The 25,737-nt window shown below is 37.4% G+C and overlaps 2 protein-coding genes across 5 annotated transcripts in view; one reads left to right on the top strand and one right to left on the bottom strand.

Annotated features, from left to right (window-relative positions):
* LOC145985382 (methyl farnesoate epoxidase-like) overlaps nucleotides 1-4,851 on the top strand; it is a 287,065-nt gene extending 282,214 nt beyond the window's left edge. For 2 of the 4 annotated variants that reach the window (XM_083119345.1, XM_083119343.1), the window contains 2 exons: nucleotides 3,450-3,594; nucleotides 4,610-4,851. In XM_083119345.1, coding sequence (XP_082975471.1) covers nucleotides 3,450-3,594; nucleotides 4,610-4,791 — 327 coding nt within the window. In that variant the 3' untranslated portion in view covers nucleotides 4,792-4,851. Of the gene's footprint in view, nucleotides 1-3,449; nucleotides 3,595-4,609 lie in introns of those variants that run through there. The other 2 variants (XM_083119344.1, XM_083119346.1) reach the window with 2 other exon arrangements.
* Nucleotides 4,852-5,688: 837 nt separating this feature from the next.
* Nucleotides 5,689-23,196, bottom strand: LOC145985660 (methyl farnesoate epoxidase-like). Its single transcript, XM_083119729.1, has 9 exons — nucleotides 23,160-23,196; nucleotides 19,262-19,355; nucleotides 18,185-18,424; nucleotides 16,229-16,647; nucleotides 14,269-14,380; nucleotides 13,181-13,361; nucleotides 12,353-12,479; nucleotides 10,959-11,100; nucleotides 5,689-7,196 (listed from the first exon to the last, which is right to left on the bottom strand). The coding sequence occupies exons 2-9, from the start codon at nucleotides 19,347-19,349 to the stop codon at nucleotides 7,009-7,011; spliced, it is 1,497 nt and encodes a 498-aa protein (XP_082975855.1). The 5' UTR covers nucleotides 19,350-19,355; nucleotides 23,160-23,196; the 3' UTR covers nucleotides 5,689-7,008.
* Between the last annotated feature and the right edge of the window lie 2,541 nt (nucleotides 23,197-25,737).

The following is a 25,737-nucleotide window of genomic DNA, read 5'->3' as shown; positions in this document are numbered from 1 at the left end:
AAGAAGGATTTACTCCAGCACCTTAACACAATGTCCCACAAGACTCTCTTGACTAATACTGTCAAATGTGAAGTGATTTTATGAATAAAATTTTCCGCCTGTTTACGTCTAACGTTGCGCAGATTTGGTAGTTCGCAAACGGTGTAATTATTTCGTGTTACCTTACGGAACAGCAAATACATTTCATAAGACTGTTCTGAACACGAGACTTGCGTCAGTAAACAAGCATTTCGTCCGTTGCAGTATCACAGGAAAAGAATATCGTCCTGCAATGTTCAAGCCTCTAGATATTTTCTATTAATAATGTATAAACACAATAATAAGTTAGAAGAAATTACTCGCATTTTACAACTACCAATATTCTCGTTTTTCTTCATCACTTCGAAAATTATTTCTCGAAGATATGTGCTATACTACAAGAAAGCAATTCAAAATCAAAGTAAAAGTTCAACTACATGTATACCCAACGACATTTACAATATTGGAGGGACAGAATACTTAAAAATTGTTGTTTCAATCGAAGGTAAGGGCGTGGTGTAGTGGTTAGAGTTGTCGATTGGGTTGCTAGAGGTCCCACGTTCGATCCTCCTTGGGAGGTATTTTCTTTTTAATTCTCCTTTTATTATAAACAAGAGCATGGTAACATTATTTGAAATAGCAGTGTATAGTGGCTACATTGTTCTGCATATGGAATTTATAAAAAAATAAACAAATAAATGATTTGACACGTTCAAAGGGATATTTTCATGTATAAGATCGTGAATTATGATACTCTAACGATAACTGTGTACTGCTTCAAAGACATTGAAAAATATTAATGAAATAACTATTTATATTTGTGCAATACAGGACGTACTAATTTTACTTCTTTTCCCACTCGAGTTCAATGCAAGGATACATCCGCAAATATCGAATGAAAGTTCTCATTATGCGGAATTCTCCATTAAATGTTTTCGCCGAGTCGTACTACTTTCGTTTTCTTTGTTACAAACAAGTATTGTTTGCACATTACATGTAGGAGGAGAGTTGTATCTACATTTCACATTGGTCAGCTCCTTCTACTTACTTTCAGGAGCGAAAGCTTGTAGGGTAGTGTTTACCGTTCAGGACTGTCAATCTGATGGTCGTAGGTTCAAACCCTTCCGTTGGCAGAAAATTTTCGTAAGTTTTAGACCTATCCCATTGTGTTCATTGTCCACGCCGTGTGAAACTGAATAATTCAGTTTGGAATTAACGATGGGGGGAGGGGAAATATTAAATTACAAAATCTCCATTTCAACGAACCGAGAAGTGGACAAAAATTGGATAATTCTTATAAATATTAAAATTACATTCATGCTTTTAGTGGTATAATCGCAGGTAAAATCAAAGATCTTACATGTAAGATTTTATCTTGCTCTGAACTAAGCCAAAAGGTATTTCGCACCGATCTAATACATTCTCCAATACATTTCAAAATGTTATTGAATGTTTCATGTCGACAATTTCACCAATGCATCAATTCTTGACGCTGAGACGATATTTTCTGCAACTACCTCTTCTCTTCAGTCTCTTCTGTTCTTCTCTTCTCCTTCTCCTTCTTCTCTCCTCTCCTTCTGCTCTGCTTTAATCTCATATCGCCTTCCCTACTTTTCTCGCATCTTATCTCCATCCCACTCATCTCCACTCCTCGTATCTCCTCTCCTGTCTTAGATTTCCGACTCGACTGCACTTTTCTCCTCCTCTTTTCGTTCTTCTCTTTTTCTCTCCTTTACTCTACTCTCCACTCCCCTCTTCTCGTCTCCTCTTCTCTCATCTCGTTTTCCTTCTTTGCTCATCTCTCCTAGAATCTTTTTCCATTCTCCTCACTACATCTCCTCTCCTCCTCTATCCATTCTTTCTTCTCTCCTCTACTTTTCGTATTCTCCTTTCGCTTTCTCTTTCTCCTGTCCTTTGTCACCTCTCGTTTTCTCTCACCTCTTTTCCTTTCTGTATATATCATCAGCGATGAAATACTAGAAAACCTATTTTTTTTATTTGCGAAGGAATTTTGTCACACGAGATATTATAGTGATATTTTTAATACTTTATACAATAATACTTGTTTTTATTTCTTTCGCGTATTTTATAAATATCTATTGTGCATGTGGCAACCCTGAAATTGAGCCTAGCTCTACACGCAACCCACCAACGCCTTGTGTAAATTGGGTTGCCTAGTTTAAAATGTCGTTGTCCTAAAACTTTTGAGAGACACTGTACATACTATTGAACGTCGGTTATTTTACGTAAAATGTGAGAGTGGTGCACCGGCAAAGAATCAAGATATAAGAGTAAAAATTTACTAATTTTTGAACATAAGTTAAATAACTTTTCTCCACTTGAGGCTTCACTTGTAAAATATTTGAATAATTTCATCAAATTGGTATATTATCCAAACCAAATGTAAGATATTCGCGTGTATTGTGAATAGTAAATTATTCACTAACATTCAGTTTGTGGCTAGCGCATAATATTGTTTCATAATGTGATTTTTCACTCTTATAATTTTCATGCACACTCCTTTCTGGGGAAAATTATTAAACATCATTTATAGTTAGTAGTAGGCTATGCGACTCATAACCAGAATGCCAATACGATTGATTGACGTCACGTGGGTTTTTGGGAACTAAATTGCAAGTGTGAGGTTGAAAGTAAAAGGAAATATGAATGAGGGTTTAATATATTTTTTTCGAGTAATAATAACCCACAGAGTGGGAATATTATATTATTCGTAAACTCAACTAAGTGTAAATAAAACAAGAAAAAATAATAAATCAATAAAACTTATAAAGCAGAGCTTAATTTTTCACATCAAAAGCTTCGTGGGTAAAGCCCAAACATGGCAACATTACAATGTCCTTTGCATGTTTTATTTGGATTGATTTTATTGTTAATGATGGAATTAATTTCTCTTTTCTTGTTGTGTTTCATTGTCTCTGATTTTACATCCTTTTCCGTTTCTCTTTTTCTTGCTTCATCTCTGTCAATTTCTCTTTCTTGCCTTCTCTTTCTCATTCGTTTCTCTTGATTTCTCCCTTTGTTTTTATTTTTCTTCCTCCATTTCTTTTCTGATCACATCACCCCCACTCACGACCGGATCAAGAAAGTGTGGGGCGTTACCCCCACACCCCCTATACGCCTTCATGGCGTGGTGCTATGCACAGGGGAGCACTTTACCTTTTACCATTTCTTTTCTTTCCTTCTTCCTCTCTTTCTCGCTAGTTTTTTTGCTGTTTCCCTCTTTTGATTCCTCCACCGTTTCTCTCCCTTTCTATAATTATTTATTTCTGTTGTTCTACTTTTCTCTTTTTATGTCTACTTTAACATACTGTCTTATTAAATTTTACTATCTTTGGCTAATGAATTCCTCCTATTATTATTATTTTCCAATATATACGACTATGTATAATAGATATTAACATTTGTTCCAGAATAGCCGGGTTCTAGTTAACCTAGGAGGCCTGCACATGGATAAGGAGATATGGGGAGATCCTGCTAACTTCCGACCAGAAAGGTTCATTGATTTCCGGAACAGAACCATTATTAATCACGATGCTTTACTTCCCTTCGGAATGGGTAAGTATGTACCATATAATAATATTTCATTATCATGTAGTTTCTTTTGCTTGTAAATTATTATTGAAAATACTTGTATGAGAACAGTGCTTTATGTTGTAACTTCGCAAGATTTCCATCGGCGAGATTTTTTAACAGCCTCTTACGTAGCAATTTTGCAAGATTTCCACCGGCGAGATGTTTTAGCAGCTCTTTCCGTTGTAACTTTGTAAGGTTTCCATCGGCGAGAATTTTTAACAGTTCTTTACGTTGTAACTTTTCAAGCTTTTCATTGGCGAGTTTCTAAGACAGTGCTTTTACGTTGTAACTTTATAAGATTTCCAGTTGCAGGGTAAAATAAAATTAGTTTCTGCTTAACTTTGTATGCAAGTTAGTGGAATTCTCGACCTGCCGTTCGCTCGCGTTAGACTCACCTAGCTACAGTGGACCAGTCCAAACGCGAAAGGGGAGGTAGGTAGAAACATGCACGAAAATACGTTGTGGGTTTCAGACCAGTATTTCGCTTGTGTGCTTACGGTCGCTGTGACGTTCGGAATGGCGGCACTCGCAATCGTAACAAATTTTTAGATGTGGAACAAAGACAGTTTTCACGGAACCTACTTCCCCGTCTGCATTCTACTTTCAACCGCCACCCCTATTTTGTAACTGGACTCGTCCACTTAGCGTATGCGCCTTACCGTCCATGTTTAAGGTACCACGCAGATGTTTAGGGTAGTTTTCATTTAAATTCAGTGGAGTCAGCTTGTTAAGTAACTCTATTTGTGGCCAATAATTCAGAGCTTTGCGATTTAAGAGAAGTAGAAGAGATAGCACTAACATTTCGAAGAGATTTCAGTGGTGTGGTTAAACCAAATCTCTCATCGTTTCGGCGTGCCCTCAAAAATATGCACCACAAAACTCACGAGATCTGATAGAAAACACAATAATATTGAAAGAAGGAAGAATTGAAAGTAGCAAATGTATATTATAATTTTGTAGAATCCAAATGTCACTGTCAGATCAATTTTTATTTCAGGGAAAAGAGCTTGCATTGGAGAAGACCTTGTGCAAATAGAAATCTTTCTCTTTCTGACGGCCCTCCTTCAGAATTTCCGATTCACAATTCCTCATTGGGAACCACGACCTTCAACTAAACCTCGTGGTGGCTTGACTTTATCACCGGAACCGTTTAAGATTTTAGTCGAAATTCGAACGTAATAAAGCTATCCTGTTGAAGAGAATGAACAAATTGGCCAATGTTTATTGTAATTTGTGTAGTACCGCATAAGCAATAAACATGATAATATCAGCGTCAGTTTATTTTGATAATGTAAAAGAAAATGAAGTTAAAACGTTCAAGTATCTAATCTTTACTTAATGTAGTTCGAGAAGTGTGCGATTTTTCCTGGTATACATGCATAACTCGACATACCAATTTTTTTGTTCGGGGGGCAGGTAAATGTATAATTTTATGAACATAATTTAACGTTGACATATTCTTTTTCAAAAAAAGATAAAAGGAACGCTTATGTTACAAACATAAGGAAACTCGAATATGAGACTACATAGCATGCACAATATGCCCCTCAGGATATGGGAAATCCTTCTTTGTAAGTAATGTAGTTGTAATGATCGAGTTTTTGAAAACATATTTATAGTGCACACAACCTTCGATTTATAATTATTATCTATCATCATGCACGCTAAAATATTCAAATTTAAATTTGAGAGTTTTGCTTATGCGCTTGGGTTGGGCCTCGGTTTTTATGAATTAACAGGCACATTATTACATTTTAGCTGTATAATATTGTACATTTTACACTTACTTGCAACAGTTTGGGAACCTGAGATCAAGGTATAGGAAAAAAATAACTGATCAAGAAACACATTTTGTACAATTAATATTGTTTACTTACAATAATGAATGAAGAATATGATACATAGTATTTTGAGCTTTCTTCTCTTGGAAAAGAAAAATTGCAGATGCATATAATTATCAAGTATTTCACATGGTTTGACATTGTTCTTTTTATCAGGGAAATATACATACTGTTTTTGAATGCGAATTTGAACACCTCCCAGGTGAAAGGAGATTATAAGAAGTTCTTAATGACAAAGTACCTGAGTTTGCCACTGTGAGAGAATGAACATATGAAGATGAATGATAAATGAGTTAATGACAATGTAAATATTACAGTGATTAATAGTTACAGTACACATATTTTTGAGCTGTACAGTTACCAATTGTTTCTGGTAGCGTATAAGAGATCTTGGTATTTACTGGACTCTGACTTGGCAGAATTAAAGTTGACTGTAGATATGAGGTTTGAACACAGTCAGTTCTCGCTGTCATAAAAATGATTGACAGTTTTTTAAGCATTAACGTGGCTAATGTAATGAACGTAATTTTAATGATTTCATTTATAAAGAATATTAAGTTTCTTCTCTCATATGTCTCAATGCTGTACGAATAGCCTATATAACTACGTATATATACTCCATATAACATGTACGAGTGTACCTGCTCTTATAGGACACTTACTACCTTCTTTTTATACAAATATATCATACGTTTTCAGATGTCTTAAAATATGAAATTTCAGATGTTCCTTCAGAGATGCGCATTACTTCCAAGCTTCATACTTGAGTAAATACAGCCTTCAGGATAATGTAGTGGCTAATGTTGTGTTTTGCAACCAAAAACGTCCCGTGTTCACCGGAGCAACATACTAGTGGTTCGATCTTACTTAAAGCAAACTTTCTCCTAAACGTTTCCAAAAAATAAGGATAAAAAACGTTGCAGTTATAACCATTTAAGTTTATGTTTCAGTATACTTCATAATGGATGTAGTAGTTAAACTTGTAAAACTGTCTAATTTGTCTAATTCGAACATCATGCCAAGGATCCAGGTTGGATCCCTGGTTGAGCCAAAATTTTCACAAATTTTCATTAAGTTGTCATACTATCTACTTGTGATTTGCTCTAACCTATCGTAAACTATTAGCTGGATCAGAAAAAAAATATATACTGTAAATATAAGTTACATGCTCATATGTAGTAGTATATCTTTTACTGTACGGCTCTATATTGTCTTCTATACAATGTGGGTAAGATGATAGTGATGATTGATATTTATATACATATACACACAAGTATCTACAACTACAAATCGCATGTTCGATTATATGACAAATACATGTTGTCCAAAGTATGTTACTTATATATACACACATCATTATCACCGGCAGTTCAACGACACTGGTTTTCTAAGTTCGTGGTTGTCCATAAAAAGTGTGTAATTCTCGTGTGGAAGGAACATCAATATACACGTATGGAGGATGAATGATGATGCACCATATGAACTTCACACACTAGTTTCAGTTATGATTTCTGTCAGACATCCTTTAGGATGTGAGTAGACTGTTCCTTTCACTCTAGAAGTCGATTCTTGGCTGAACTTTCATCCTGAACGGTCTGGGTCCTATTGTAAGCCCACCAATAGGCTTCTTAGATGGAGGCTCTTCGCCGTCAGGAACCTGCAGATGTAGATGTTGTAGAATCGTTGTGAAGAAGAGGAAGAGGTTGTTTCTGGCCAAAGATTCTCCCAAGCACTGCCGTTTTCCTGAAAATATAGAAAATGATAATGATTGGGTTCCTTTTGTTTGTTCAGTTGGTCACTATAACACATTGATTAATTACTTTTAGAAAATATATTTACAATTTATTGGACCGTCAATGTTTATTGCCATCCAACTACGTAAAACAGAACGTGACAGTTTTTAAAGTAACAAGGGCCATTACATAGTTACCGGAATGAACGGAATAGTCCATGAGTTTACTTCGTTAACGTCGAAGAACTGAATAAAGTCGCCGCCACGAACGTAGGTGGGGATAAAGAGCGTGCGAGTTGTTTTCGTCCAATCACACTCAACTTTCAGCCAATGGGCGCAGCGTCATTCTGCTCGTCTACTCCACGTGGAGTCTCGGTCACATGACTGCTGATACGCTGTTGCCGTATTTTGCAACTTCAATGTGGAGACCGTGGGAAGGTGCTTGTGCGGGGAGGGACTAGGTGGCGTAGAGTAGATATGGAGAGTAGATGTGTGGCAACACTGTGAGTTGAATGTGATTGTTGCAGCTGGTGGGCTCAGCCGGTCGTTATCGTAGCTAGCGCGTCGACTATACCATTTCATTTTAAAAATTATATTTATGGTACACCTAATTGATAACCATTCTCCCTTCATGCATGATAAAATATTCAAATTTGAATAAAAAACCGGATGCGTTCAGCTTTTTTTGGTAAATTAACAAGATGATTATTACATTTTACGGTAACTTCCAACAGTGTACAGTCACTGGCAATAAAAACGGGACACCTAGATTCTTACACTCTCTGTTCCCTGTAAGGCGTTCTGTGTGTTGCCAAACTCAATGGATTTTAATAGGAAATGTTCAATGGCAAGTTCTAACACCTTCCAGGTAAACGAGTATTTGAGAATCCAGGTGTGTCATTTTATTACCGCTGACTGTACCTAATGGTTGAGAACAAGTGTGTGTAAGGTTAGCTCATTTGAAGGAAGGTACAATCAGCGCTTCAAGTGGAAAACTTTAGCTGTGGGGATATCTTGCAGAGTATCTAGGGTTAGCTGGGAGGATGCTCCTACGGTTTAACATGGTGACAGTTAGACAGTTCGGGGGGGGGGGGGGGGGGAGGGATGCTTTGCGAAAATTTTTGCTAGCTCGGGGCTACCATTGCGCCCTCACCCACCTCACTTCTAGCGCTGGGTACAATCACGAAAACTTTTAGGTTGTAACGAACCCATTGATAAATGTCCGTGACTGCGCAAGTTTCAATCTCTATGGTAACTGGATTTAATGCAGGGTAACGAAGTTCAGGCGACTAGAATTGCAGCCAAGTTATGCATCTGTGTTTCCCCTATTGTGTTGTAGTTCGCATATTGTATTTACACACTCCCTATTGAGCTTATTATTCACAATTAATTATACTTTTAGAATTTCTGATAGGGTTCTTTGTCGTATTATGAGTTATAAGAATCTCAATATGTACAGTGTAACTTGCACTTTCCAATTCAATTTTCTGAGAGGGAATTTTCTCCATAATATATATAGCCAATAAGCTGTTTATTATTACAAGTATTTAAGATATTTACTTAAGAGGATACAAATGTTCCAGTTCGTGTGGAGTATGAATGCTACGCGGGAGACTGTGTTTGCAATGTTAGACGCCACCAACAGCAACATGTTTGCATTTGTTTTGAATTTTATTTATTTATTTATCACCTACAACAGAGCTCTAGCTCCAAGTACAATAGGCCTTAAAGAATATGAGTAAAATTTCATACAGTGTATAAATAAAATATAATATTTGCTAAATATTCGCAAACTTGATATAAGTGCCGAGGCACCTCCTCAAATTTTAAACTCAAGAGCTCAGTTTGCGGACAAATAGTTTCTGTTCCCATTGTAGCGTTTGGTTCAAAAGTATACGAAATCAAAAGCATTTAAATATGGTGTGGTTTGGTTAAATTAACGTTTTCTCATATTTGATTCCTTATTGTCACATACAGACTGGCAACTATTCGTTTTGAAAAAACGTCCCCGATTTACACGCCTTTCCCAAGAGAAAATCACATGGTATTTAAAATTACATAATATGAGATTTGATATTACTTAAAGGAAAATTAAAGTCAACACGTTTGACTGTTTGAAGTACCCAATCCAAAGTATAAAGACAAGGATCAATGAAGAGGATCTGTCGTACATAGGTGTACGACAGATCCTCTTCATTGATCCTTGTCTTTATACTTTGGATTGTTTGGTTAACTTATCATTCTACTTGAGATTGGTATAGCATTACGAATCTGATTTTATTGCATGATTATCTCGAAGCAAGTGATTTTCAGTCATTTTCAAGAGCAATTTACCAGGTGTATTTATTTGGTCCAATTTTCTTCTATTTTCCGTTTAAGATAACCTACTGTACTAGTTACATATATCTTAATTATCTACAATGCTAAGCTAGTGCCTGGCAGCTTACTATCAGCAATTTAATAATGGCAATACTAAATGACTCATCATTAATGTGATGAAAAAGATAACATGCTTACCAAGCACACGGTAATGAACCATATAGCAACAGATTATTTGTACGAGAATAAAAATCACTTTATTAAAGGAAGGGAATTCTATTCATGTAATCTCCTTTATATTTAGATCTGAGTAGGGATAGAGGTCTTAGGTTCGAATCCTGGTTAGGGCAGGATGTATCATTGCATTTATCCCATAATGGATTTCATCAGTTCATCATTCATTGTTAAGATTGTGATGATTGAGTTGGTGTTTTAAGTCCACTTTATGCACAGTAAGGCTAATCGGGACTGGACCTACAGTTTGAAGTGGGATCCGAACCACTATCCACCGGGTATCGAACCCGGGAAACACTGTCGCCCGGATTCACCACCTGTTGCAGGCTCATAGTGGTTCCGATCCCACTTTAAACGAATGGTTCAGTCCTGAATAGCTTCTCTGTGCGTAAAGTGGACTTTAGAAACAAAGTTTAATATGTTATTCAACGCCTTGCAGGTAAGCGAGTATTTGAGGATCCAGGTGTCTCATTTTATTACCGCTGACTGTACCTAATGCAGTTTACGAAATTTTAAAATCGGGGACCCTCTTATTTTGCGATCTACTAGTTTTCAGGCCATCTACGTGTCCAACATACGTTGGAATTTCACAATGACCTGCACTTACACAATCCTCGCAGATCTTTACACATTTTGCATTTGTGATGCCACCTGGAAAACTTGATGGGAAATAATTTACACACTGCCGATGGAAATTTTACACTATTTTGGAAACGTTCGAGAATGAACTGATAATGGTACGGAGTATTATTCCATAATTTTCTGCTGGATTTTGCATTTTTTTTCCGGGAATGAAAAGTTCTCCTGAACCGATTTCGTTCCCCGGTGAAAAGACGTGTATTATTCTAACGTAGTTCCCCAAAACTACCAATCTTTCAACGCACCTAACACTCCAGGGTGTGTTCATATATCTCTTGTGACGAAAATACCGGGTACACTATTATAACGCTTAGATAAACACTCTTCATTATCACGTACAGTCATCCGCAATGAAAAGGGAACATCTAGATCCTGAAATACGCAGTTCACAGCAAAGTGTTGTGTGTTACCTAATTATACGACGATGAATACATTTTAATAGAAGTTCAGTGGTAAGTTCTGTCTTCGCAGTAGGGTTAGGCAATACGTATAACGCCAGCAGGGAATCGAGTGTTTCAGCCTCTAGGTGTCCCATTTTTCTGACTGTGACTGTACAATAGCACTCGTAAGAAAACACTTACCAGAGCCGAAAGGCATCAGGGCTTCGTGTCTGATAACTTTCCCCTTGTCGTCAATGAATCTCTCTGGACGAAAGTTTTCAGGGTCTCCCCAAATGTCCTTGTCCCTATGCAGCTGTGCAAGGTTCATGACGATTCGAGCATCCTACACAGGTGAAGAAGAAATACATTATTACTACGTATGATTGCTTTTAATGCCATTCCCAACTTTCATGAAAAGTACCTTTACAAATTGGTTCAAGTACAGTTGGATGCACAATCATTGCTCGCAAATTTTCCACGATTAGAAGGAATAGATTTTTACTTGCGATGTTGCAGATGATGTCAGCGGCCTGTTTGCCGATTTGTTTCAATTTCTGGAGTTCTCATTGGGTACAATGAGAATAAACATGGACAATCTTCCTTGTAATATTTTTGCATTCTATTCTACAGTCATACGATTTATGAAGAAGAATATAAGTAAGAACTGTACTGTTTTACTAATCGCGATTTGATGAAGCCTGCTCTCTCCGATATTTTTACGACGCGGAAAACACAGAAAATATGTTTTTTGATAAAAGCAGAAGACGTTTTTATCTCTTGACAACCGAAAGTAAAATGTCAGTGCTATCCTAGCAGTACAAATCCGTTTGACTTTCCAATAGAGCTACAAAAATACAAGAAACGGAGAAACGTATGTGTTTTGAGTAAAGGTTTTGATCTGTAGGATCAGTATTTTTCAAAAGAGAAAGTTGATAGGTGTCAATAAGACTAAGATATCTAGTTTTTCCAATGTAAAATGATAGAGTGGAGAAAAGCCCTAAGCCTTAACTCCGCCTTTGCAAGTAAGGAAATATAATGAAATGACAGGATTGATTACTGGGTGCCATTGTGTTGAAGTCAGTGTAAAATTAAGAACTCGAAAAACTGGAAAAAGAAAGCAGGGTAGCACAACACCTTCATAGAAATAAGAACGGGAGGGGTGGCATTTTTGCATTGATTTAGGAGCGGCAACATTTAAAACGCGGCCCTGTATATAACCGTATAAAATCTGTAGGAGCATCAGATTGATCTGAATAATATGAAAATTCTTGAGCCCCTTCCTATAATTTCGATTCTAAAATTTGTTTCCAAGAAATAAGCATTAACTTCTAAAAAATATTATAATTTATTGAGTGCTTCAGATTTTATTGCGCTACAATTGTATGTAGACTTTAAATAAATTTCAAGGTCGTAGTTAGATCTCCACTGAAGCGCCTATCACAGACACCTTAAAATTAAGGGGTCTTTACTTCGATCCCCGCTGGATGCACAGTGTTTCAGACTACACTTTAAACTGTAGGTCCACTCCCGCTTACCTATCTAAGCATAAAAACATTGTAGCTTTTCAGTAATGTCATAAATTCATATGTACTTACTGTAGGTATGGTGTATCCATGGAATTTGTAACTTTGGAGAGTTTTTAATGTGGCATGTGGCAGCGTCAAAGGGGCTACGCAGCTGTATCGCATTACTTCTTGTAGTGTTGCTTCCGTGTATGGCAAACTGAAATAAAAGTTGCTTTAGAATACTATAAATTCTATAATTCTTCTACTGAATTGATTTTGTTCTCTGTAATCTTCAGATTTTTACTTAATTAGGCTATATAAAACCTCGATAAGTTTGATATTAGACATAGCACCTTACTACATTTATTCGGTCTATGAGGCAAAAATAAGACTGAACGATATTGTATGTTTAAATGGTCTCGATTCATTCAAGGTGTGTGTTTTTTCGAAAGAACAAATGCAAAAGCTTGCATATTATTAGTTAATGTTTTACCTTATTATGACTAGCTTAGAGGAACATTTTTAATAATCCTATTCGATTTCGCCACAAAATATTGAATTTCCAGTCTTTCAGTTATTGATCTATTACTATAAACTTTACAATAATTCATCCAAAGATTGGAATGAATCAGTTTCGTAAGTTTTTCAAACGAAATTAAAATACGTCTTTGCAATCTCAATCTAATTTATTCTTTAACATCTGTTTAGAGCGCCAACTCGTAGGGTGAATTGTATTTTCGGATTGTCAGAATGATTGGGGTTCCACTTCTAATTCGTAATTTAGAAACGAATTTTTAAAAATAATTAGACGTGTCACCTATTATTTAATATACAATAATTTCGATTTTTTAGAGAATTTTGAATAAATACTAGTACTTTTGAACAAGAGGACTCATAAGAAAAATGTGTATCACTTACTTTCCTTTGTCATCTAAGGAAGGTAATCTGTCTTTGCCTACAACTTCGTCTAATTCTTTCTGGACTTGAGCTTGGACATCTTGATATAGTACCATATACAGGAGACCGGAGATGATGGAATTGAACGTTGTGTCAGACCCAGCAAAGAACAATTCTCGGCAGACGGCACAGAGCTGATCCTCTAGAAGAGAGAGAAAAATACAATTAAAATCATAAAATTGAATTATATTTGGAAGTATTGCTGGCTACAGAAACTCTTTCATTGCCCAATGTGTTATTACTCTGGGCAACTCATCGTATTTGTGAATGAGTGCTCTCGTATGCACGTGTGGACTGCAGAGCGAGCAGCGATATTGTAGCGTTATAAGGGGCGGAAGGGAGGCTGTGTGCGGGACGAGAGGTTTCGTCGTTCGCGTTCGTGCAGTGGGGAACCTTTCGGGATCTGATTCGTAACAGTGCATTGCGGTATTGCAACCATAAGAAGAAACATTAGGGGGTTCCGTGAAAATTAGGGCGCCTTTATTCACAGTATTATTTACATCCCTTGCTCTACTGCTTACTGGTCTTGGAGATACAGTGCAGGCGGGAAGCTCGCATCGCAGGGAGCTCTTGCTCACCTTCATACATGCAAGCGAGATGCTTAAGCGTGATGTAGAAGGAAGAAACATTTAAGTGTTTGTCTTTCTTAGGATTCAAACCTCGAAAGTTATAGTTTGTATTGCGTTATACTAATTCCTTCGAAGTGTCAGAATACGCTTCGGAACGTATACATTTTCACGAGTGCAATTGTCGTTATTTGTCTGTCTGTGTTTGTGTGTGTGTGTGTGTGTGTGTTCTACTTGAACTTACCAGTTAACACAATATTTTTGTTGTCAGACTTCGACGTAATTGCAGTTGACCAATATACTTAATAATACATATTTTAGTGTTGTAACCAACAATAAATTTATAATAACTTCATATGGCAGACAGAACAAGCAAATTTTGATACTACGCATTTACAAAACCATTAAACAAAAAAAAAATAAAATTACAAATCAATATTTTACAAGAGCCATATTTATAAAAATAATGTAATTAGTACTTACCAGTAAACGTAGTGCTGTTTTTATCTTGCTTTTGCATTTCTATAATGTAAATATCAAGAAAATCCCTTGGGTTGTTTGGGTCTAGTGTTTCCCTGTGTCTGTTAACGTCATCCTAGAAGAAACATAGTAATATGTTACTGACGACATTGTAAATGACTTATTTTTCCCAGAAGCCATACATTACTTGCGGAATCCCAGACATTCGGCCACTCATTGGATGAGAACAAGACATGGAATTTACATGATCCTTTCTATTCCCCCAGAATAAGTAAATATGAGATAGGTGTAAGTTGATGTTAAAATTGTGAAACTAGAAGCACAATGACGCTATTCGTACAATACACATTAAATATAAATATCTTATTTAATAGCATGAGAAATTAATTACGATTTTCTTCTAATATTCTGCAAATATTAATGAAACCAATCTGTGAACGAATTGACTATTATAGTTATGCTTGAATAAGTCTGATAGATATGAGAGAATTTACCTATATACTTCAGTTTTCACAAGCTCTATCTACTAATATTAGTATATTATACGTTGGTCAGTTAAAAAGTTAGTTGCACAGCATGAGAAAACAAGGCAGGAGCGAACTTTTACGAAACTTTTATTTGCACATAAAGTTCCATACAGAAGCTACACGTAGTATCCGTGACCATTTGCCTACAGGACGATTTAAAGTTACCAGGTAAATATCACGTCTTCAGTGATTGCTCTTAGTTTTTTTTGGCGCCAAAATCTTAGGTTGCGAACTTCTCCGTCGTGATATTAGATACCGTCTCTATTATAACCGCGTTTGTATTATTATATATTATCTAGTAGTTCTTGGGATTATAATTGTGAAAATTTTACATTTCGTGGTCAAATTATGTAACTTTTGGTTATTAACACTTGGTTGATGATTAATTGTTTGGATTTTTAACTTCTGGCCTTGGTTTATTACAAGGCACCAACATTTTCTGAATTGTTTTTTCTTTGAAAACGGACAGAGTACCTCTTAAAGAAAGTGCAGTGGGCCGGCGTTGGTCGACATGTTAGCGCTGCGCTAACATGGAAATTTATCTGCTTATATATCTGTTGTAAAATACGAAAGCTCTTTGAGACGCAGTATAGCTGTCTTTTGATTTGTTATGGGTGGGGAAATACATAATAACATAGGGTGGAGCATTCCCTTCCGTTTGTAGGAGCTGTGGCGTGATCCTGTCAACACATTGTCAGATGCTGGCGTGACGCTTACATGCCGACCAACCACGGGACTGTTTTTTTATCATTCGTTTATTTCTTGTTGTCGTGAATTGTATTGGCCTTCTTGTGTTTAAGTTACTTTTTTCATGAGGGGCAATATTCATACGTTGCAATGACTAATGGACTACACAGACTATAATTTGATTTTGATTTAGTTTATATTACTTTGCTTCTGTGCCACGTTTGGCTAATTGCGAAAATGGAGATGAGTGATGATATGATGAAATTGATGAATGGACACTCACAAACACCCATGTCCAAGCCGGGATTTGAACCCGCGACCCCTGGCGTCGTAGCGCGATGTGCTAACCACTCCGCCACGGGGTCCGGCTACACAGACTATGAAAGTATAGGTGAGGAGCAGTACTATATTCTTGATTCAGAAGATAGTGATGTGGAGCAGTCTGGCCTAAGTGATCATGACAGAAACAGTGAAGTATCAGCCGTCGAAGATGACCATCAAACTCAAAGAAATGTTCATGGGCCACAACGTGACGAAACAACACTGTGGCATGTTCACATGATGAACAAAAAATAATATTGAGAACCAAAAGAAGATTAACGAAATTTGAAAAAAAATGGAGGTGGAAGCGTCGTGCTAACATGTCGGCCATCGGCGTTACTCCGACATCAGTCCACCAACATCAAGCCAAAACAATTCATCATAAATCAACCACCAGTGATCAGCTACAAAGACATGGTTTCTCTTACCATAATGAACTTTCTTGTCCTCTCCCTGACTTCCATGATGTAAGGCACCTCTGTGAGGAAGGGGAAGAACTTGAGGATGAAGGGGAAATAGCTGCCAATGCTTCCGGTGCCGTTCGTAATGGTCAAGATGGTTCTGACGTCATTGATCAGTCTCGCAAGTTTGGGGTCGCTGAGCTTGTAGCGCTGTCCCGCCATCACGTGCCACAGGATGTTGATGCCGGCGATGCCCAAGACGTCGTGCACCTCCACAGCCTTGTCCCATTTCGGGCCCGCCATCTTTTTGATTTCCCCAAGCAGGTCGGTGACCTCTTCGATCGCTATGCTCTCAAGGCTCCGTTTGCCGAGTCCCAAGTCTCTCAGGTGACGTAGGGTGAACCTTCGTTGTTCTTTCCATAACTCTCCCTCCGTTGAGACTAATCCTGCGAGGATAAAGTGGAAGTTATATTAGTAAGGCACGGATTTTCATGTAACCAAGACATGCGAAAAAATCATGAATGTATTAAAATCTGTTTCCTTCATTCCTGTGCTATTATTTAGCTTCGGTTTGATTTCTCAAATGATTAGTAATTTGTACTCATATGCAGATATTATTAGAATATTTACATCAAGAAGACTTCTTGACTTAGGTGGGTCGGACATGTAACACGAATGAGAGAGAAAAGAAGAGTTTACAGGGTTCTTGTTGGGAAACCTGATGGTAAGAGAACTGTAGGAAGGCCAAGTCGAAAATGCAGGGATAACGTTTAAATGGACCTAAAGAAAATCGGTAAGGATGGAAAAGAAAATATTCGATTGATCCTGGATCTTGCCCAGGATAGGGACAGATGGAAGGCTTGTGTTGATGCAGCCATAAACTTTCGGGTTTAAGAAGGCTAGAGAGTAAGTTAGTTTTGATTTCTCGGAAATTCCATGGCCTGTAGTAAATGCTAACCTGTAGTAACTATTCTCAGAAATTCGTAAACACCTTTCTAATGTTTAGAACGTTTTACATTAATATAGTGGTTTCCCCGATTGCTTAGTGGTATGTCGTCACCTTGTAATGAAAGGGTTTCGGGTTCATTACCCTGCTGAGGTACATAGTACAGTGGTTTGTATCCGACTTTAAACTGTAGTTCCAGTCCCGATTATCCTATATGTGCATAAAGTGGACTTAAAACATTTCAAATTCAAACAAATAACGTTGATGTATTTTAAATAAATTATGGCAAAATCATAAAGAGATTATTGTCATATTAAATGTCTAGTTTTTTTTGGGGGGGGAATCAGGTTAAAATTAGTCGTCAACCACTGGATTTAATGAACCTCTCACGGCCCGGCGGTTGAGAAACACTGCTCGAAATGTTTGGTTTGATTGGGTTCGTAAGGAGACAATGTTGAAAATGTCTTATTACATGTGAAAACTATCTTAAAAAGGTAAATTATTTTATTTTTTCGTGTATTACATATGAACCCACAGAAGTTCCACATGCACGCATTCGAAACTATTTTTAACTACTGATGAATTGCATAACTAGTAACGGGTTTTTAGGGGGTTACCAGGAGTATAAATTAGTTCAGTGTGTTCTAGTGGTACTGTATTCTTTGAAGGGTTCAATCTACCCCAGGCCTGGTAACCCATCGTATTTGTGGAAGAGCGCTCTCGTTCACACGTACGGAATGCAGAGCAGGCATCGGTACTGTAGTGTTACAAGAGGGGCGGAAAGGCTTCGCCGGTTGCGTTCTTGCAGTGGCAAACCTCTCCTCATCTGATTCATGAGTAACAGTGTAGTGTGAATGTCAGAAGAAACAGTATTTTTTTTCTTATCCTCCACCAGAGTGCGCTAGTTACTCAACCTGATCTATCCTACTTTCCAGTTGATCCACTACTGACCAAGAAATAAAAGTGAAAATGGATTGGCCTGTACAATAAATACAAAATAACAAAAAGCACATAATGAAATTAAGAAAATAACTCACCATGATGTCCACCATTCACTTGCTGCATGACCTTAGATATCGGCCGACCTGCTAGCTCTTCTTTCGCGCAGGCTTCTTTTATTTCCTTCAGTCCGCTGATGACAATGACGGGGACAGTACCGAGGAAGAACCCGGTGACACTACCGTAACGTTCGGCAAATTTCGCCACTGCTTCGTGTGGGAGCAACCCTTTCAGTCTCATGTCAATTATGTTCCCTATTAGTGGCCAGCGAGGAGGACCTGTTGAGAATAACATTTACTTTGTAGTATTCATAGCAGGTTTAAAGGAACAAGCGCAATTATTCTCTATATTTTAATACTGAATAATGATGAATTCGCTAGTTTTCGTACGTTTTCAGTCTTTGCGTGTGAGAACAAACTAACTATTACTTGAGGAATAGTAATGTCGTAAAAATGTCATTTTTAGCGAATCACACGGAACAGTAACTGATAAAAGTACCCTTTGGTACATAGTTTATGCACTTTAATAAGTTAATACTTACAGAAATAGGCATATTAGTTAAGGTATGTCTTTTTTATTATGAATCTGTTAAGACCTTTTGTTACAGTGATTCACCTGCATGAACACCTTCTGATAAGCTCAAAACTTTCTGCAAGACACCTTTAGAATTTCACATAATAATCCTTAATTAATATTTTGCTGATTTTTACACTGTAAGTGTCCAAAAATAAATATTCCGGGTGAATCTTCACTGTGTTCGTTAGGGCTTTTTGTAGAATTTTTTCAGAAACAGGGGCACGTGAGCTATTTTCCTCAAAACATTATTATTCCCCACAAACATTCATTGCTCTTATATTACAGAATTCTTGAGAAAAATCTCTATCAGCAGTACACTTGTAATACTGAATCACGTACAACGATAGTACTGTTATTGAAATGAAACTTCAAATGTGAAACATGTAATTTTCAACTGACATTAACTTCTCAGGAGGACATTCTCGTAGGACATTCATACCTTAACTCTAGACATACATTTAGTTTTATATATTATACACGACGCATCAAGTGTGTTTGTAGCAAATGATTATAAAATATTAACTATTCTAGCTTCTTACCTGGTGGGAATCCTTGAGGCTTGGACATAAGCTTGAATACAATCAATGTGATTGTGATAATGATAAGGGAGATGGTGATTGGCTCCATTTTCACCTGAAAGAAGTGCCAAATTATTAAGTCAAAACACTTGAGTTATTTATTATAGTCCAGTACCTAAAACTAAGGTGTAATTTTTAACTTGATATTCACGTTTAGTATTTGATGGAGAATTAATTATTGAAAAATATAAGTATGATTGAACCAAAACAGTATACACTATATTAATAGAGATGACAAAATATAACTGGAACTATAGTAGAGTTACAGGCAAAACTTTATTGTAACTATCCATATATAATGTATATTCGCTTTGATATTCACTGGGCCTCAGATGCTTAGAATATGAAAACTCAGGCAGTTGTAACTGGATTAAGTGTCTTGTGCAATTTAAGTGTCTTTATCTCGTAATATTTTTAAAATTGATCCACATATTTCGGTATTTTCTGTACATAAATATTATCTACTTTTTGTTGTGAAAATCACCTGGTTGTCTTACCCGTAGGTTGAGGTAGAAGCCGAAATCATTTTTGTAGCACTACCACCTGTATTTTATATTAACTTTTACTTTAAATTATGTGGTATTTATACCTTAATAAGTTGTATCATTAATGTATATATTATTTTGTCTATATATTACAAATTAAATAACTGTTTTGTTGCAAGTATAGTTATGTCGGGAATACGTCTCAGCGGAACTATATTCTGGTAGTACGTTTGGGTCTGTATATGCGAAAAGTTTCTGCAAACTTAGCCTGTCGCGAGGTTTAGACGCGTGAATGCAGAGAGAGTCAAAAAGTGTACCGAACTAGACGGGAAAAGATTTCTGGGGCTGAAAGTAATCAACTAGTGGGCCTTAACATTAAGTTGCCGATCACGTCGCATTTGTCCGTAATAAGCTCACCGGAGTGATAGCCGTAAACTCTCGACTACAGCCCTGCAGCACGTCATCTCGAGAGGTTGATTGTTGATACTGTGGCTGCCAGCATGTAATAACGTTGTATACCATCATATTTAAAACAATCTTTATGAACCTTTTCCCCTGGGGGTATTTTATGGATGTGTGTGTAGAGTGGCGCTGAAAACTTCGATTTTGAACTACAATCTCCATGGCGACAAAGTATCTATCATCTTTAAACGAAGCTCTTTCGATATTTGACCAAATGCATTGTGCTCTGGTAGTTTCTAGGTCAAGTACTTGGTTTCACAAGACAAACAGCTGTTTTTCCCTCTTAACTGATCATCCTAACATATTTTCCAGTCAAGGCATTGTTATCGACCCTTGATGCTGATAAAATTTTCCCAAACCTTTGCCTTTCCTATTTACTCGTATACGTGTGAACAGATTATCGGTACAGATAATTCTCACGTCCAACTGTCAGGATCATATGTTTGGTTTCTACATAAAGTTCTAGGTTACAAGCGTGAGTTTTAAAACTTTCTGTAAAACTTCTAAAAAAATATTTCACTTTCTTATTGAAAGTTGTCGACTTGTTTACCACTAGTGTTAACCTGAAGGAAGATAACGCAGCTAATAGCTAAGGACTTCTGCAATAAAATAAATATACATTTATAAATTTCATATTTTCCCACATGTTGGAAATATGGGGTCAACAATTTTTGTCTTCCGACGGAATGTTGATATGAAGACAATATGAACAGCAGTGATGACTATGTATGACACATGCGACTACTCGTGATCGATTTCTTCAAAGTTTGTTTATAAAGTGCAGTTTGCACTAGGGGTGTTAAATGGGCGAATGCGTCAATTTTGAGAAAACTAATTATTACTTTCTAACACAATATTGCAATAAAATCTCAACTAGTTATGCCTAGAGTAAATTGATTGATCGATGTGGCTTATTTTACTTCGCATTTCTGCCACTTTTGGCTAATCAAGAATATGAGGATGAGTGATGATGTGATGAAGGGGCACCCACAAAGAACAGCCATGCTCTCGACCGTCGGAGAATCTGAAAGAGAGCAAGTTCCGAACTTACTTTCATCGTCGCTCAGAATCGAACCCATAACCCCTTGATTGAATTCCAATAGAAAGGATATCCACGATATTGGCTGATTTATTCAGCGCGACGTCGTCTTGTTATCAAGGGATCGCGGGTTTGATACCCGGTGGAGGCACATATTGGTCCAATCCCGATAAGCATATATGTGCACAAAGTGTACTTAAAACTACAAAACTGTTATCACACGTCGAGGGTGGGGTGGGGGGAGGCAATAGAGGGCCATCTGCGTACAGCGACACTTTAACGGGAATGAGACAGAAATTCCTCTTACCATGACCCAGTACGGTACATATTTCTGTCTCCGACAGCCAAGATTTTGGCTTGAGATTTATGGTAAGGTATAGTATGGTATCTCCTTTGGTAAACTCTCTGGCAATTCTAAATCCGAAGGATTGCTCAACCAACGTACGTCTTCCTCAAGATCAATCCACTCTTGACCATCCTTACATATTCCAATTATAGCCATTCTAATATTTCCGTTGTTGCCAAAATATACCTTGGGTATTTCCATGCAAAAGTTCTCGTCTGTCCAGAGTAAAGAAATGATAAAAGGAACGATATCGAAGTTACTATTAAATTTTTCCTTTGAAAATTGAAGGCAACTGTTAAATCCGTTACAGTTATCGCAAATACTGTTCAGTAGTGACGTTACAAATGGAACATTGTTTTAAATTGCTATAATGTTACCATACTCAGACAGTGAATATGTAGTGTTGTCTCGCATTATTTCAACACTTAGCGTGGCACCGAAAGGGATAGAAGATGGTTATTGTAATGGGAGTGCTACCGAGGCTCTACAGTCAGCGGGAAAATGTGGTTGCAAAGTTCCCTCCATCTTGCCCCTTGCTTCTCCGGTCCCGGATTCGATACCCGGTGGTGGCACATACTGATTCAGATCCTACTTTAATCTGTAGGTCCAGTCCCGATCAGCGTATGAGTGTAATGAGTGAAATTAAAACGAAACTCCAAAATAGTTCACGACCGACAAACGAGAAGAACAATTTTCTAAAATAATGTTTAAGCTTGAGTTTGTTTCAATTTTAAGTTCACTTTTTTGCACAGAAGGCTAATCGGAACTTGACCTACAATTTAAAGTGGGATCCGAACCACTGTGTGCCTCCAACGGGTATTGAACCCGTGACCTCTTGAGTACAAAGCGACGACGTTCCCACTACGCCATCGGGGAGAATGTTCTAAGAAGCATTCAAGTGACATGTGTTTGATATAGAGGGAGACAGAGGCGACATTGTAAATTTCCTTCTAGAACCTGAATTGACCAGTAAGGAATACAAGTAAGGATCTGATAATTCTCGACCATATCCGAAAGAAATATGTAATATACTAACATCCACAACAATTGACTTTCACCGTTTCCCGTCAAATATGAACTAAACGCACAACCATGAAATTAGGCGGGTGGCAGAAGTTCGCGCTGTTGCCACGTCGGAGCATAAACCCGTGTGTTCTTCGGAGGTTTAAGAGAATGAAAGATCTCGTCGTAGAGTTGGTCTTTGTAATCCATGAGATACAAACTGACAGTATTTGCTCGAAAGGTCAGGGATGACATAAAAGTGCCCGGAGAGAGGCCGGTCTGACGCTCGAACTGGGCATCTCAGCCCGGTAGACGTTGCCACACAGTGCGCTGGAACCAGCGACTTCTGTCCCGCTCTCGCTTTGCTTTTCCCACATCTGGCACCAGTGCAATTTTGTTCAGCCGCCAATTTCCATAGCCGTGCGTTTAAATTGAACATTGCTGTACATTTCCATGAAACTTGAAGATCCTTAAAACTGGAGTTCTTCACAGTTCGTTAGCATGTTCAAAACAGACAGTACTTACGGAATCTGCAAATCCACACAGCTGCACTTACTCCTTCGACACGCTTAACCACAATGACCAAAACATATCTTGACCCTACTATAATATCTACCACAGGTAAGATAACGGAATTATCACTGTGACGAAATGAAAAAACCACGTTTCTATTCTTAGTCACAGGTGGTCTAGTCCACTATGAGTATTCTCCTCTACGTTTATCTTCCAACAATTGAATTAATTACATCACGGACAATAGATCCGACTGTTACGTAATTGTGAATATAATTGTAAACAAGATATTACTGGTTTTTACTTTCAATTTAATTCAAGTAGCAGGTAATTCAGAAATTCTCATTATCTTACCGAAGATAAGATTAAATTGATTTTTTGCCTTTGGGGCCAAAGTTCTCTTTTTTCCCCATTCAAAACATTAGATTTCAATGTCTGGCAACACGCTTTTCGAACGTGAATTTTATTATTAGTTGTAACGACAGCATAAAAAAATAATTGTTTCATTTTACTGGTTGTACCAGAGTTTTTCGTATGTTTGATGTATAAGTAAAAACCCGAGCTAATTGCAACCATATTGAAACGTGTGGACAAATCCCTTTAGAGAAATGCAATGTTCGCAACTGGATGGTTATCATTCCCGTATAGGAGTCATTCCATGCCAAATCAACACAGATATGTGCAATTTCCAATCTGACCATCTTCGATTTTCATGAAATTTGGGGAGTTGAAACTATAAATGGAACTTAGTAACTATGAAATTTTTTAGTTTCGTGCGTCTTGTAATTGTTAAATTATTCAAGGTCAAAGTTAGCATAAATTGCCATTTTTGAGCCCTCTTAGCTATACTAAATCTGCTGTAACTACGCCCCTATTTCGCCTAGGAAGCTCAAATAAAGCTTACTGTACAGGGAATTGAACAAGCTTTCAAGTGATATATAGGAAGCCTAACTTTGGATAAAAATATAATTTTGTCACGTGACCTTGACTTTTGACCTTGAATATCTCAAAACATGCCATCACCAAAAATCGTGAAAAAATATATTTGGTCCCTCATACCATACTCTAAAACATATCAAGAAATCATTCTGGGACTGCAATGGGATCAGAAGATACAAAATAATATGTGTCACTATGTGACTGATAAAAGCCTCATTACATGAACTATGACGAATCAAATGTCCCTTAACACCCCCTATAAAATGTAAAGGAGTTATCCTGGGTATAATTGGTCATGAAAGAAATAGGTTAGGCACAGGGAGATCCCTAGCCGTGTGTGTCAAGCGCAGAACCGGCATATAGTTGACCGCCATATTGAATTCAACGCAAAAATTTCAAAGGAAAGGGGGTGATGTGATATATCAAATCAGGCTAGAATTTCACGAGAAATAAAGTGACGAAGGTTTATCGAACATATATTTAACCAGAAAAAAGTTATTACTGCATGCTTGTAACCATTTTCTCCATTTCGAGGTGTTAAAAACAGAGCATTAGAATGCTCCTAACGTGTTAGGAACTCATCGAGATCATGCTGACATGTCGGGAGAGAAAGAAGTATATGCACCATTGCATATGATTTTGATCAGCGACATTCACCAAATAGTCGAATAGTGAAGAATATTGGGAAAAGTATCTCAAACAATTACATGATACTTCCTTCGGAATGAAATTTTTTTCAGTGACGAGGCTAATTTTTATGTTCACGGCGAAATTAATAAAAATAATATGCAATACCTGTGATTTGATAATCTACAGTAGACAGATCCCAACTGAATAGTTGTTGCTGGTAAGCTAATGATGTGGTATAGTGTATGGAGAACGGTAATGGTAGGCCCATATTCAACAACGGAACCTTAAATGGTGAGGGCTTCTTGGATTTGTTACGTGAACATGTTTTTCATCCTTGCTTACAGGATATGGCACTTTTCCAGAGTTTTGAAACAGGACAGAGTGTGACCACACTATGTGAACATTTTGGCAATTTCTTCATGGTAAATGTCTAGGTAGATTGATGGGCAGACAGGGATCTATTAAAAGGCCTGCACATTCTCCAGATCTAACATCTTAGGAGGACTTTACCTTCAGAAACATTTGAAGAGAATGGTGCATACTCTAAAAGTCCGTGATATTGACCATCTGAGAGAAGGCATAGTTGCTGCTTGCGATGATGTTGCATCTGCTTCATTGCCAAATGTTCTATGTGAGTGTGGCGACAGACGTCAACGAGTGTGCTCACAGGAATATTGACATTATAATGTGCACACATCGTAAGTGAAAGATATAAGTATAACTTTTTGCTGATTTAATATATGTTGGATAAACATTCGTAACTTCATTTCTCGTGAAATTCTAGCCTGATTTGATATATCACATCACCCCCTTTCCTTTGAAATTTTTGCGTTGAATTCAATATGGCGGTCAACTATATGCCGGACCTGCGCTTGACACACACGGCTAGGGATCTCCCTGTGCCTAAGCTATTTCTTACATGACCAATTATACCCAGGATAACTCCTTTACATTTTGTAGGGGGTGTTAAGGGACATTTGACTCGTCATAGTTCATATAATGGGGCTTTTATCAGTCACAT

The sequence above is a fragment of the Lepisma saccharinum genome, chromosome 3 (genome assembly GCF_977018435.1).
Source record: "Lepisma saccharinum chromosome 3, izLepSacc3.1, whole genome shotgun sequence".
NCBI classification, from domain to species: domain Eukaryota; kingdom Metazoa; phylum Arthropoda; class Insecta; order Zygentoma; family Lepismatidae; genus Lepisma; species Lepisma saccharinum.
The sequence above is the reverse complement of the archived record's forward strand: the minus strand, read 5'-3'. Positions and strand labels throughout refer to the sequence as shown.